This window comes from Phaethon aethereus (genome assembly GCF_964289735.1).
Source record: "Phaethon aethereus genome assembly, chromosome: 5".
Taxonomy (NCBI): Eukaryota; Metazoa; Chordata; class Aves; order Phaethontiformes; family Phaethontidae; genus Phaethon; species Phaethon aethereus.
Genome location: NC_138579.1, coordinates 56,987,296 through 57,003,474, shown reverse-complemented (window position 1 = coordinate 57,003,474; position 16,179 = coordinate 56,987,296). Strand labels below are relative to the sequence as shown.

At 40.6% G+C, this 16,179-nt stretch overlaps 1 protein-coding gene across 1 annotated transcript in view; it reads right to left on the bottom strand.

Annotated features, from left to right (window-relative positions):
• Positions 1–16,179, bottom strand: part of PLEKHA7 (pleckstrin homology domain containing A7) — a gene marked incomplete at its 3' end in the record, with an annotated part of 157,966 nt that overhangs the window by 49,927 nt on the left and 91,860 nt on the right. Inside the window, exons 5-6 of the mRNA XM_082000515.1 lie at positions 9,606–9,717; positions 714–818 (exon numbers count right to left, since the gene is read on the bottom strand). Of these exons, the coding sequence (XP_081856641.1) occupies positions 714–818; positions 9,606–9,717 (217 nt within the window). The remainder of the gene's footprint in view (positions 1–713; positions 819–9,605; positions 9,718–16,179) is intronic.

Below are 16,179 nucleotides of genomic sequence, written 5' to 3'. Positions count from 1 at the left end.
GATAATCTGATGGATGCTGACTGCCAAATTAGAAGCAGGGAAGTATTCTCATACAACAAACAGTTTTATTTACTTTAAAGTCACACTCGATGTGCTTCTATTCTATACATGCTTCAATATCCTTCTATTAGCTTAAGAGTTCAAGATGCAGCAGCTGTAAAATACTGTTTATTAGATGAAATCCTACAATCCAGCCTTTGCTCGGACACTGGTCTGGGTGACAGCTATGTGTAGTGAATGGGTCCCTGTCTCCCTTCATTTTCTCCCCCCTGCTTCTGGAGAACAAAAGGCACATGGGTTGGCATCAAACCTCTGGATCAGGGTATAAGGGCATGAACAAGCAGATGGAATAAGGCCTTCACAGTCAACCTTGAGTTTATAGTGCTTTTTGAGGGAGACTGAGATTAGCATGGCAGCAAGCCAGCAGGATAAACCAGAAAAAATAATAAGATTTAGACAACAAAGTTATAGCCTCAACATTTAACCGTGATGACAATGTCCATTTATCATTGTTTCCACTTCTGAATCAAACCTGTACATAAAACTTGTTTTTCACACTTGCTGAGCACAAGCCCCTCATTATGGAAGCTTGTGGGAGTACCCAACACTGCCCTGCATCACTAACATTCAAGCTTCTGTGCCTGGAAGGCACTTACTTTTACTTGGTGATTGTATTGAAGTATATGAATAGAAACAGATGATTACACTCATACCTGTTTGTGTAGCCAGCCTCTTACTATAACAGGAACATTGGGATTCCTCCTGATAGCTTGTTCCCTCTTTCCGAAGCTATGAACTTTGTTTCCAGCCTTCACAACCTGTAAAGAAGTATAATGTGGCAGTGTTTTTTTAACTGTCAGTCAAGCAACATCTGGACTAGAAGACAACATATATAATAAAAAAATGTTCTAGCAATACATGACAATGTTAAATGGATTCTGATAATTTTGAGGCCAGCCTTTACCAACCCACACTAAATTTCACAGATTTCAATAGACATAAGCTCATATCTTAATGCAGGGTTAAGAGAATAGCAATAATCAGTAAGAAAAAAAAATCCACTTTTTCTTTGGTGCTATAGCATATAAAACAGCAATGTAGATCTAACACGTGGAAATACAAGATATCAAAGGGCAGATTTTACTAGGCAGTTTCACAGGTCTGTTTACCAGGAAGCAGCATGATGCTTTCAGTGCTGCTGAGAAGTCAGGTGAGCTGCATGTCCTGGTCATTTCTGTGGAACCTCCTGACACTTAGGAGACAGGAAGGATGCCAAGCATGGGCTTTTCCCTAGGACTGACACCTCGGCGAGAGTCTGCACAAGATAGACCCGTGGCAACACAGGAGATGACCTCGGCAGCTCACCACCTAGGGCTAGCACAAACCTAACAGGCCAGGTTGTGAAGAGCAACGGGTTTCTGAGCAGGTGCCCCTGCCATTCCGCTGGCAATAACCAGTTCACAGTAAAAGCCAGGCGAGGACAGTATCACTGAGATGTCCCAGCCGATTTCTCTGCCATACCCGCACTAACGCACTCAGCTCACAGGCTGTGGAGCACCAGCTTTGTGCAAACGCTGCATGTCAGCGATGACCACAAAATCTCTGTGGGTGCTCACTCACAGCACTACAAGCAGCAAGTCTGAGACTAAAGGAAGGAAGAAATAGGACGTTAGGCATTTTGCGTTTGCTATTGAAAATATTTCAAAAGATAACTTGTGAACCTGTGTCCAACAGCACTTTAAACAAACACAGAGAGATATATCATGAGGACAGCCAAGCTCTGGGTGATCGTATGATCATCAGGCCAAGCCATATATATTTTCTTTTAAGGAAAATGAGAAGTAATCAATTCAGTCAAGGTTTTCAAAAACTGTTGCCAAATGTTAGATGCAACAGTTACATTACAAGAGTGATGAAAAAAAATGAGCCAAATGAAATAATGATGAAAACCAGCCAAACTGTTTAAGGCTCTGAAAGTCAAAAATCTATGCTTTGCACCCGAACACAAATCAATTTACTCAATGTACAGAATTTAGTTTCCTAATTTTTCTTCCTCATATTTATTCTAGGAAGGGTGGATGAACTAAGGAACAGTTAAAGTGATAGGTGATCTAGCCTTACCAGCAGAGTTTAAATTTGATTTTTTTCATCAGATCCTCTGTCAGTGATCAAGCACTTTGATTCTCTGACCTCATTTATTTTTTAAGAAAAGCAGACCATAGTATAGAAGAGTCGTCCTTGGACTTGGTCAAAAGGCCAAACAGTTTCTATTACATGAGAGGGGGGAAAAGTTTTCCTAAGGCTGTGTATTCTACCCATAATAGAAATAAAAAATAATTTTATGGTGCTTCATGTAATTAAAATTTTCATAGCATCTGTAGTACTAATCATCTCATTCTGCTCTGGAATAAAACAAAGCATAACAGATACTGAATGTCATGCCTTGCTTCCACTAGCTAGAATAAAAAGTTAGTTTAGAAGAAAATGTATATTTTTAAAACTCTTTGTCTGTACTGTAGTCATCTTTTCCTAACTTAAAATATTCTGATGTCATTGTCATGTGTTGAAAAATACAGGTCAGAGCAGCTGCCTGTGTCACTGAAGACAAAGAAGTTGCTTTTGACTTCAGCACATTTGTTATGCTGGCTTGTTTGTGAATGACTCATAAGTTTTTGCAAAAAAACCCAAAATGTCAAAAGCCAAAATTTTCAAATCTTTTTTCATCACTGTGTCATCTTCTTCCTTACAGTAGCCTCTAGCTGAGGAGGAAAGTTGCTAACTTAATTATAAAATGTGATTTTTTTTTCCTAAAACTGGACAGTCAAAAAAAAAAGTAAACAGCCTTTCATTTAGAACAGATTTTCTAAATAGCAAAAAGGAAGACTGTATCTTGGTAAAAATATGCCTCTATATATATGCACACATAAGAGAACACCTAACTTAATTTTCAAGCTACAGGAAATTAAAAAACAAAACAAAAACCTCGCACGAAACCCCCACCTGTTTAAGTCAAACATTTACACTCAAAAAATCTCAATGTTTTACTAATAAATGAATTAATGAATCCTTTCAGTATCTCTAAGAAAATTAGACAAAATCCTTGCTTTTCAGATAGGAAAAACTGAAACTCTCAGAAATCCCTGCTTAATTCTGAGCATTCATCCACAGTGGCCCCAAACTAAACCCTGCGTCCTACATTCCAGCTCCAGACAGTCCCGCAGAGCTGGCACCATCGCATACCTGTCACCATTGCTGGGTTCTCTCAACTGCTAGATCCATTCTTTATTTACTTGTAACCCTCACAGTTCACCTTTGACAAATACCAGCAACCAGCAGTGTCATCAAAAACTCAATTACTTCTCTTGCACAGAATCCATCCAAAACACACTGTCAAAGCGTAGATAGTAATAAATACAATACATTACTATCCTTTATGCTTTTGACTTGACCAAAGTACTGTGTAGCACAGTAACGTTTACATGCTTCTATTCACACCATCAGACACTTTAACAGACTAAATTCCAAATGTACTTTACTCTCAAACTGAAACAGATCTTTATTCCTCCATTCGTAATCAATATAAATGGCTTTTAATATGGTTAAAAATTGGGGGGAAAAAATACTCATCTGTAATTCAATTGACTATGAACAAGCAGATCTTTGGGACAGAAAACAATTATGGTTTATCAGCATGCCCTTTTGCATTTTATTTCCTCAACTCCATACCGCTCAAATTTCAAAAGGGAGGGTAGACTGCATTGGTTTAAAGTCTTCAGACAATTTATTCAGACAGTGCGAGCATCAGAATAGTGGGGCTCACCCCAATGATCTATGTGCATTTCTGCAAAACTGCCCATCTCAGGTGTCTTACAAAATGAAGCCTCCTTATATATGTTACAAGAATGAAACATAATGACATTTTGATAATGTATAAGACTCATTTTGGTTTTTTTTCTTTTCCTTCTTTCCAACATGCTCCTCCTGTTGTACACCGTACAACTGACATTGTTGGACAGAACATGTGAAATTCTCTTTCCAAACAATTACTTTTTATTTCACAAGTTTTATTCAATCCAAGTTCAGACTTGAACACAGCAACAAGCAAGCCAGAAGTCTTAATCTCTTTCATCTTGAACTGAGAATGACAAATCTGCTGTACAGTTGGCAGCTTACCTTCCCCCTCCACCCCAAACATAGCAATTCCTAGCTGTCAACTTTCTGCAGAAGAAACAAGTAGAAAGATATGTACCTGTTTCTGCACTTTCTGGTTTGGTACTACTTAAATGAGCATAGATCTACATAAAAATCAGTCTGAATTTGGCCAGGATTCCAACCTTGTACCTACACATTTGCAGCATTTGCAGGAAAAACTATGAAAGCATTTCATAAAAGATAATAAATAGCTATGGGTAGCTAGAGACCTTTGCCATGACAAACAGAAAGTGTCTCTGTCTTTGTGATTGTGTCTCAAGTCCATGTCTGGGAACTCACTTCTTGAAAGTATGATTATGGAATTCATGGAAGAAAACATTTAGAAATAGATGAAAGGATCTTAAAACCTACTCTCAACGTGCCAAAAGTCAACCTCAAGATGGAGGATACAAGGTATTCACTGCAGCGTAAGGGACAGGAACATGAGGACCCTGATGAAGGTCCATCCAAGGGGGTGCCTAGGGTGAGTCAGCCAGCCCCATGCATCAAGACATCCTCTGTTAAGAAAAAAAGGAGGGTAATTGTCGTTGGCGACTCCCTTCTGAGGGGTACAGAGGGCCCAATATGTCGACCAGACCCAACTCACAGGGAAGTCTGCTGCCTCCCTAGGGTCCAGGTGAGAGATGTCACCAGGAAACTCCCTGGTCTGGTTTGGCCCACTGATTACTACCCACTGTTGGTCCTACAGGTTGGCAACGATGAGGTTGCACTAAGAAGCCCAAAGGCAGTCAAAAAGGACTTGAGAGCACTGGGAGGACTGGTCGATGGAGCGGGAGCACAGGTAGCATTTTCATCAATCCCTTCAGTGACAGGGAAGAACGCTGAAAGGAACAGGAAAGCACATCTGGTCAACACATGGCTCAGGGGCTGGTGCCGTCGTCAGAATTTTGGGGTTTTTGACCACGGGGCCGTTTACACGGTACCAGGCCTCCTCGCAGCAGATGGAGTGCAACTGTCTCCAAGGGGCAAAAGGATTCTTGCTCAGGAGCTGGCAGGCCTCATGGAGAGGGCTTTAAACTAGATTTGAAGGGGGAAGGGGATAAAACCAGGCTCACTAGAGTTGAGCCTAGGGGTGGCGTGCCAGAGTTGAAATTGACAGCCCAGCTCAGGTGCATCTACACCAATGCACACAGCATGGGCACCAAACGGGAGGAGCTGGAAGCCATTGTGCAGCGGGACAGCTATGATGTACTTGCCATCACAGAAACATGGCGGGATGCTTCTCGTGACTGGAGTGCTGCAACGGAAGGCTATAAGCTCTTCTGAAGGGATAGGCAGGGAAGGAGAGGTGGTGGGGTGGCTCTGTATGTTAGGGAGTGTTTTGACTGCATAGAAATCAATGATTGTGAAGACCAAGCAGACTGCTTATGGGTAAGGATGAGGGGGAAGGCCAATGAGGCAGATATCCTGCTGGCAGTCTGTTACAGACCACCCACCCAGGACGAGGAGACAGATGAGACATTCTGTAAGCAACTGGCAGAAGTCTCGCATTAGCTGGCCCTTGTTCTTGTGGGGGACTTCAATCTACCGGACATCTGCTGGAAGTATAACAAGGCAGAGAGGAAACAATCTGGGAGGTTCCTGGAGTGTGTGGAGGATAACTTCCTGACACAGCTGGTGAGTAAGCCTACCAGGGGAGGTGCCTTGCTGGACCTGCTGTTTACAAACAGAGAAGAACTGGTGGGAGATGTGGTGGTCAGAGGCTGTCTTGGGCTTAGCGACCACGACATGATAGAACTCTCAGTTGTGAGCAAAGTAAGGAGAGGGGTCAGCAAAACTGCTACCATGGACTTCCGGAGGGCAGACTTTGGCCTCTTCAGGTCACTGGTTGAGAGAGCCCCTTGGGAGACAGTCCTGAAGGACAAAGGGGTCCAGGAAGGCTGGACAGCCTTCAGGAAGGAAATCTTAAAGGCGCAGGAGCAGGCGGTCCCCATGTGCCGTAAGAAGAGCTGGCGGGGAAGGCGACTGGCCTGGCTGAACAGGGAGATATTGCGGGGACTCAGGGAAAAGAGGAGAGTTTATCACCTCTGGAAGAAGGGGCAGGCAACTCAAGAAGAGTACAAGGGTCTCATTAGGTCAAGCAGGGACAAAATTAGAAAGGCAAAAGCCCAGCTAGAGCTCAGTCGGGCCACAGTTGTAAAGGATAATAAAAAATGCTTCTACAAATATATTAACAACAAAAAGAGAGGCAAGGAGAATCTCCATCCCTTACTGCATATGGCGGGGAACACTGTCACCAAGGATGGGGACAAGGTTGAGGTACTTAATGCTTTCTTTGCCTCAGTCTTCAATAGCCAGTCCAGGTATCCACAGGGTATTCAGCCCCCTGAGCTGGAAGACGGGGATGGAGAGCCCAACAACCCACCCATAATCCAGGAGGAAGCAGTTAAGGACATGTTAAACCACCTGGACACCCACAAGTCTATGGGCCCTGATGGGATCCACCCAAGAGTACCGAGAGAGCTGGCAGAGGAGCTTGCCAAACCACTCTCTACCTTTTATCAGCAGTCCTGGTTAACAGGGGAGGTCCCAGATCGCTGGAGGCTTGCCAATGTGACACCCATCTACAAGAAGGGCCAGAAGGAGGATCCTGGGAACTACAGGCCTGTCAGCCTGACCTCCATACCGGGGAAGATCATGGAGCAGTTCGTCTTGAGAGTGCTCACAGGGCACGTGAAGGATAAGCAAGGGATCAGGCCCAGCCAGCACGCGTTCATGAAAGGCAGGTCCTGCTTGACCAACCTGATCTCCTTCTATGACCAGGTGACCCGCCTAGTGGATGAGGGAAAGACTGTGGACATTGTCTACCTGGACTTTAGTAAAGCCTTTGACAGCGTCTCCCACAGCATTCTCCTGGAGAAACTGGAGGCTTGTAGCTTGGACGGGTTTACTCCTCGCTGAGTGAGGAACTGGCTGGATGGCCGAGCCCAGAGAGTTGTGGTGAACGGCGTTAAATCCGGCTGGTGGCCGGTCACAAGCAGTGTTCCCCAGGGCTCGGTTCTGGGGCCGGTCTTGTTCAATAACTTTATTGATTTTCTGGATGACGGGATCGAGTGCTCCCTCAGTAAGTTTGCAGATGACACCAAGTTGGGTGGGAGTGTTGATCTGCTGGAGGGTAGGAGGGATCTGCAGAGGGATCTGGACAGGCTCGATTGATGGGCTGAGATCAACTGTATGAGGTTTAATAAGTCCAAGTGCCGGGTCCTGCACTTGGGTTACAACAACCCCAGGCGACGCTACAGGCTTAGGGAAGAATGGCTGGAGAGCTGCCTGTTGGAAAGGGACCTGGGGGTGCTGGTTGACAGCCGGCTGAATAGAAGCCGGCAGTGTGCCCAGGTGGCCAAGAAGGCCAACAGCGTCCTGGCCTGTATCAGAAATAGTGTGGCCAGCAGGAGTAGGGAAGTGATCGTGCCCCTGTACTCAGCACTGGTGAGGCTGCACCTCGAATACTGTGTTCAGTTTTGGGCTCCTCACTACAAGAAGGATGCTGAGGTGCTGGAGCGTGTCCAAAGAAAGGCAACGAAGCTGGTGAGGGGTCTGGAGCACAAGTCTTATGAGGAGCGGCTGAGGGAACTGGGGTTTTTCAGACTGGAGCAGAGGAGGCTGAGGGGAGACCTTATTGCTCTCTACAACTACCTGAAAGGGGGTTGTCGCGACAAGGGTGTTAGTCTCTTCTCCCAAGTAACTAGTGATAGGACGAGAGGAAATGGCCTCAAGTAGCGACAGGGGAGGTTTAGATTGGATATTAGGAAAAATTTCTTCACTGAGGGGGTGGTCAGGCATTGGAACAGGCTGCCCAGGGAGGTGGTGGAGTCACCATCTCTGGAAGTGTTCAAAAAACGTGTGGATGTGGCGCTTCAGGACATGGTTTAGGGTACATGGTGGCGCTAGATTAATGGTTGGACTTGATGATCTTGAAGGTCCTTTCCAACCTTAGTGATTCTGTGAATATTCAACCAAACATTTAAAAACATTAGAAAAAGATTGTAAGTTATTCCAATTCAACAAAAATGTCTTTGCAACCAATTTGTTGAAGTCCTTTCTTCAACTCAATTACTTAACAGGCTTCACACTTATGCATTTTTTTTTTTTTTTTTTTAAAAAAAACCCAAAACCTGAGAAGTTTAAAATGTGCAGGCAAAGTTAAGAAATCTATCTTATCTCTGCTAATTCTTCCAGTATTTTTTGTTCTTCATTCTTTCCAGCCCCCTCCCATTCTCACTGTACTGTAATTATTGTAAGGTCAAAGAAGCATTAAAATAGTTGGTGACACTTCAAGTACAGCGCTTTATTATATTTTGTGCAATAATAAACACAGGCCCTTTGTCAATGTCAAATAATGGATTTTTCTATTTTTAAACGTTATGTGTCTAAACTTGGTGTCTGAACTGTTTGTGCACTACAGTGATGGCAGAAAAGGAGCTAAGTTGTTACCAAGAGGAACAACAGTAAAGTTTCATGGAAAAAAACTACAAATGACAATTCCTGGTATCCTGCGGCAAATTTTGCCATATACATTGGACTATCAAAAGAATTGCTGGAATCCTAGTATTACATATACTACATATACTTACTTCTGTCCTTAAGAAGTTTCTTGAACTTCACATGTCACAATAATAACTATTTTTCAAATTATCTGTCCTGGTTTCAGCCAGGATAAAGTTGGTTTTCTTCACAAAAGCTAGTGTAAGGCTATGTTTTGGATTTGGGATGAGAAAATGTTGGTAACATGTTGATGTTTTGGGTTGTTGCTAAGTAGTCAAGGACAGTCCAGCTCCTTGTGCTGGCCTGCTAGCAAGAAGGCTGGAGGTGCACAAGAAGCTGGGAGGGGGCACAGTTGGCCAAAGAGATATTCCCTACCATATAGCATCATGCCCTCTACATAAACTGGAGTTAGCTGGGGGGGCGGGAATCGCTGCTCAGGGATAGGCTATCGATCACCGGGTGGTGAGCAACTGTTGTATTGGGCATCACTTATTCTTGTACATTCCTTTATCGGTATTATTATTGTTGTTATCATTGTTGTTTCCTTCACTCTTGCTGTCCTGTTAAACTGTTTTTATCTCAACCCACAAGTTTTTTTTTCCCAATTCTCTCCCCCCACCCACTGGAGGAGGGGGGAGTGAGCAAGCAGTTGCGTGGTGCATGGTTGTCGGCTGAGGCTAAACCATGACATTATCATTCAACACTGTCATGTGGGTGTACAGTGCTGCTCTTATGCTATAAAAACGTAGGGGTTTTTTGTGTAGAAGACATTACCTCTTCTTTGAGATAAGTTATTATACTTCTAGGCTAAACCCATGGCTCTGTTAAAATCAGCGTTAAAAGAGTACTGGATTTAAAGCAAGAGAAGTCCTAATCATCAAGCTGAAACAATAGCCTTTTTCCTTTACCTTAGAGCCAGGTTTTGTATCAACAGCAGATGCGGTTACTGCAGTGGACATTTCACTGACCATGCTTGAAGGTCTTTGGTTTATTTGTTGCTTGGACATAGATGAATTCTGTCTAGAAAACAAACAAAAACAGATAATCTAAAGCACATTGTTTCAAACAGTCAGCTTTGCCTTTTTATATTTAAGATTCACAGTGAGCAAATGAATGACAGGCTAGTCAAACACTTCCCATGCATCTGCAACTTCCTCTGCACTACCGCTATTATCTTGATTTCAGGTACTTCTCAAGCAGATGCTGCCGGTGACAACTGATGAGTAGTATTTGCCAATGTATCAGGAGGAAGAAACCTGCCAAATTGCCTGCAAATCTGACAGAGAATCAAGACATAACAAAGAGCACTCAGAGAAGATAAAGCTAATGCAGAGAAACTAAATTGTGTCCAATTTAGAGGCTTGGCTGCAAACACGTGGAAGAGCCAGTACCGGTGAGGGAAGGATAGGAGTCAGCACTTTGCAATACCAGGTTTCTTGTTTAAAATCGAAGTGAGACTAGCCTACTGTTAGATCTTTCACTAACTTAATGTTAAATCTTTGAATCTCCCCAAAAAATACCATTCATATTACATTATGAATTATTAAAATACCTTTTAAGTGAAATGGTGCAATTTATGACCAATATTGTTAGAAATAAATGAGTCATCCTAAAATTCAAGAAATCTTGATAACTAGCTCAGATGCAGATATCATTTAAAGCATAGGTGAGATCAATCCTACCATAAGAACCCGTTCAAACAAGTAAGAATTCAGTACAGCTGCACAGATGAAGAAATGAGAGGATAAGCAGAAGTGCAAAATCTTGCAGAATCCCATATGCAGGTTATGAAAAGAAGCCTCAGCAGCCAAGCTCGACACCAACTTCTGATTTAAACCAACAAGCGGCATTTTTAAAAATCATTAACACAATTTATCAAATTGTATTTTAGGAACAAGTAGCAATACAGTCACGTCAGAAAAAACAAAACAAACTATTAACAACCTATGATTTTCCTTTTCCCATCTCAATAAGTCACCAAAGCCATTTAATTAAAAAAAAAAAAAAAAAAAGAGATAAGCCACACAAGCCACACCAAACATTACTGTTGCTACCACTGAAATTCTAAAATTCAATCAAATTCTGAACGCAACAGAGAACAGAGTAATTCTGAGCAGTTATCACTCATAAGAACAGAGAAGAAGAGTTTGCGATTGTAGTAGCTCAACACAGGGTTTAACTGTGGACAAGGTGTTTGCCACCATTGCTCTTCCCCAGTTACAACCTGAACAAATTAACCTGTCCAAAAGCTTTTATAGTTGATTTGGTGTCAGGGAAAGCACATTTTTCCATTTGTGACCACACAGTTTCAATTAAGCCTGCAAGGTAGTAACATAACTTTGATCCCATTTCCTTTATACCTTGCTTATCTGGCATAATTCCCTACTTTCCAGCTTTTATATGTAAGTTCAGGTCCAAAATACAAGAACAAACTACAGCAAGTCCCTAAAATCCCTGGCCAGCCTTTAATGCATGAGAGCTTCATCACATCAGTTCGAGTCAATTTGCCTTACTACTTATGGACCAGGTATCCTACTTCAGCATTTGATCAGTTTTAGGAATATCCAGTTTCAGCAAAGAGCAGATTAAGACACTTCCTGCATATAACGCTGCCTGACTAAGCCATTTCTGTTGATCAGCCAGTCTTATGATCTACTTTTGACTCTGTTATCACTTGTTCCCTTTCCACTTTGTATACAGGTAGAAAATGCAGGCTTCCAATGTGCCTGCATTTTACTTGCAAAACCATCTTACTTGCCTTTTCCTAATATTTACTTATCAAAAAGGTTCTATTTCCCTGCCCATGGCAATTAAACAAAGTAGGTATTTCAAGGAGGAAGGAACACTAACAGAGATGTAACAGTCTTCTACACTGCCTCCTCAAAATGAATCTAAAATATTAGATTTTATACCACTAAGAGGGCCACTAGAAATGAGTCACAAAATTATGAAAAGAAAAAACATCCAAGGAAGACACAAACTTTCTCTTCTTTCCTTGAGGTTTAGATTCTCTACAACATCCATACCACAAACTATTGAGTTTTATACTGTCGGACAGTAGCACAATACATATTATTTTCCAGCTATGCACAGGGGTGAGGAGGGGGGAAAGAAGGAGGTGGAGAGAAGAGGAGAGAAAACATAACGTACATGTTCAGAAAATCTGTAGGCTTTCCAGACTATAGATAATCTGATTAGATTATGTTTCTTCATTTACTATAGAGTAGCTATTTCATTGAGGGCTAATTTTCTCAGGAAAGACAAAAATTAAAAATAAAATTAAAAGTTTCAACAAATTGGAATTAATTTTTCCAATAAACACATTAATATGGAAAGAGAAATAACCCCAGAGGAATGCTTTAAATCTACACGTTAGAGTAGGCAAACTCAGATTGAACAGATTTTCACTATTCCACAAGATACTGTTTCACAGTAGATTAAATACACTGCAGTTTTTATTTAAAAAAAAAATTAGAAGAACTAAGGGAGGAGGAGAAGTTTTATATGTTTAACAAGACCACCACTATCAGAAAATCATAATGCAATACCGAACAATGAACGCGTAATTTCTAAGCATTTATAATGTGGCAATTTAGCAATTTCTCTTCCACTTGCTACTGAAAGCGATTGCTGCCAATAAATCCAGCTTTGCTTCTCTAGTACTACCAAGATTAAGGATGAACTTCAACTGTGAAAAGAACAAATTCACAAGGAGAAAAACGTTTTTTTAAAAAAAATGTGAGGTTGTTGCCATGTACAAGAACTTAAATAGCCAGCAAAACAGACAGTAAGTCCATTGAAAGAAAACATACATTATTATTCTCTAAAACAATGCCTTTGGCAGCAAACACTGGTGATCCAAACTTTCTGCACCTGCGATGTAACAGAAAACACCAAACAATACTGAAAATTAACTTAAGTCCTTCTATATAGTATTTCAAGGATAAAGTAGATTTGCATGAAATCAGAACATAACAAAACTCAAATATTCAAGTATCTTAATAGCTAATTAATATTCTCAGTCTATTTTTAAAAGCAAATAAAAATATGCAGAATTACCTGAAACATCCCAGCATGTTAATGGAGTTAACACTGTCTTAATAGTATTTACAGATTCATCTTTAAAAATTACTATAGCATTCACTCTGTGCATTCAAAACATTAGTTCAGAACCACTGTTACCAAAGATGTTTGATAATATCTGTCATCCAAGATACCCCATTCTGTCTTGATAGTTCTGTTTTTTTGCCTGTTTTCAGAGTAGTTTTCTTACTGCTGCCCCCAGGTGTCAGCCTACAGATGCAGAATTGCAGTGTTTACATTCGGAGCTCCAGTCCTTCGTAAATCTTTTTAAAATACTTGAAAATAACACTCTATATAGTATCTTCTGTCAAGCAACTCCCTGCTCTACTTGAACACTGCTAGCATATCTACAGAAATCACATTTACCAGCTAAAAGAATTACATGACCAATATTTGATTTTTAAAAAAAACAAAACACCCCACTGAACAACAAGAACAAAAATTATTACATCAATTAGCCCACATTGAAAATGCAATACTCACGAGAGAACACATTCCTTTTCTCTAAAGGCTGATAAAGATTAGTCGACTTAAAAGATCCACGTTTATACCAGCAGCTTAAAAAGTTTATTTTGTTGGAACCAAATATGGCACAATAACACCGTGCCAATCTAGTTTTAATACTAATAAATCTCCTATTCAGCTAGATAAAATATTAACTGTCCTAGTATTTCTATACATATAAACATGGCAGATGTTTATTTTGGGGCTGTTTGGGTTTCCTCCATGCTCTCCACCTGATATTTTTGCTGCTATAGTAACCAAATGCAACAGACAAAATAAGATGTCTCCCTCCCCAGAGGGGGTACACAAGCTTTATCAGATGCACAAAACCCAGGCAAAAAAGAGGACAACGCTCATTGGATTAAGCACATTATGTTTTTTTTTCTATACGTCTACATTTATGTTGAAGTCTTACCTTTTTTAACTTTATAGTACTATCTTCTCATTTGTCAACATACTGTCACAAATATATTGTAAAGCTTCTAATACACAACTACTAGTGTTTAGCAATAGATGCAATTAGATACATGGCTCTAAGTGCCTGCTTCCTCCCTTCTGTATACAATTACTTAAAGAACTGTTATTTAAAGAAAGAGAGAAGAAATCTAAACATTACATACGCATACATCTATCCTAAGTAATTCTATCATGGATTTTTCAGAGGAATGTGCATATAATGATGTGGTTAAACTAGATCTAACACCTGTCCAGCAGCCTTATCATTAATACTCATTTTTCCATTGGTTGTTTAGGAAAGGTCCCTTTGTGGATTAAGGTTCATTAAAAAACATGAAAATAAAGACAGAAATCAAGAGGCAGTTGTAAAACAGAAGTAGGCTACCAGAGGAACTTCCCATACAGCCAAGATGCTCAAATTATTTAGAGGTGATCCTGAAAAGAGTGAGGTGACCAAGTCAATAGAGGGCAAAAACTATTCTGAACAAAAACTGAAATGCTGACAGGAACAGAGAGAAAAATAATCTTCAGATATGAGTAACCACGTGATAAGATGCCAAACTAAATTCAGCATCAACAACAGAAAACTAATTCAAAGGAGGAAGAAATTAAAAACATCTCTGCAGCTTTTATTGCTCCGAACAACATTGGCAACCTGAGGAAAGGATATTTTTAGATCTCAGCACAATGAGTAGCAGCAGCCAAAGTATGTTAAGAACGATTAGGAAAGGAATAGAGGGAAAAAAGTACAACTAAATTATAATAAAAAACAATGAGCTCATACATCTAATACTGCATTCACCTACAATCAGTCAGTCCATCAGAAAAAAAGACAAATCTAAAAGCATCATACAGAAAAGCTAGCTCTCAAGCAGGGCTAGTGAAAGGTACAGAACCACATCCCACACACTAAGCGACCAAAGCTGCTCAGCTTGGAAAAACAGCACGAGAGGTGGGGATTTGACAGTGGTCTTAGCTAAGAACAGGTTAGGAAATAAGAAATTATTAATCACTATTTCTCAAAAAAAACCCTACATAAGAACACCTTTAGGAAGAAGGAATAGCATAATGATCAAAAGATAATGTAATTCAAAAGCTACAGGTTCCAGGCGATACTCTCTGTTTTTATCCTCCAGTTCCAATGGAGTTGAGGAAATCAGATTTCACCTTAAAAAAGCAAGATTGATGTGATATTCTTTAAAAGGGGAAATGCTTGGGAAAAGGCTAGTGAAATATAGTCTCAGCCTTGTACTGGAAGTATCCAGTTCTCATTTGATCAAGTGAGGAAAGGGTGTCTGGTTCATACCTGACTCATAATCAAGCTAGGATTACATAGTTTATTGACATCATTTTCCAAAACTGCTTTTCAAATCTTCTTGCCAGAACATTGCTTCCTGGATGAGAAATGGCCAGAGCAGTCTGTACATTCATCATTTCTAGATTACTATAAATTACTTTTCTGATATTAAGATGTGTCCTTTTAATAGATATGTTTGTTGCAGCCTGAAAAAGTTTGGGCTTATGTCTCCCCAGTAGCTCCCAGTCAACATCTGGTGACAACTCCTGTCTTTGGCCCTAATCTAAAATTAAAATCAACCTGTAAGCAATAAATCACGTTACAACAGCACTGAAGAATAAACTGCTGTTTATGAAACCCTTAGGAATGCTGCTTCGTCAGACAGGATTCTTCAGCTATAGAAAAAAATTACTCTTGGTCAAAAGGATACCATGGTTTCCACAGACCATGCAAATCCAGAGACTATTTTTCAGACCGTGTCCTGTTTGTGAAAGTCACTTCATCATGAGATATGATCTACAACGTTGATTCCATACAAATCCCTGCTGCCGAAGGGAAAAGAACTGAAAACAGGGCATAGCCCCATTAGGATTCCTAGGCCTAAAGACAGGGAGGTGTTAACAGCTCCTTTCATTTCAGCAGAGACATCCACCTACGTCAACAGCGTCATTTAACAGGAACTCAGATACGATCGTGAAGAACAGCATCTGTGTAAAATCCACACTGTCACGTAGAAGTGGTACAAAACTAAGGAAACCAGAGCATCCCACACACTTAAAAATGACATCTTTAAAGCAATTTTAACTGATACATTAAAAAGATATAATTTTAAAAACGCTCTGTATGTACTTCAGGCCAATAATAAAGCTTAGAAAAATGTTCTTGCAAAGACTGTTTCCTGACTAGTCACTACAAACACATACTCCTCTCTATATCCCTTCAGCCATCCCTCCTTCTTCAAGACTAAAAAACACCTGTCTCTATTAATTCTACTACACTGCAAGATCTTCTTCCCGTTTTTGATACGACCTCAGTGTAATTGAAGCCTACAGATGACAAGTTATGCCCATTCATCTGATTGCCCTCCAAACACATACCTTCATTTCTCTTCCAGAAAAGTTTCTAACATACACGAAAGATCA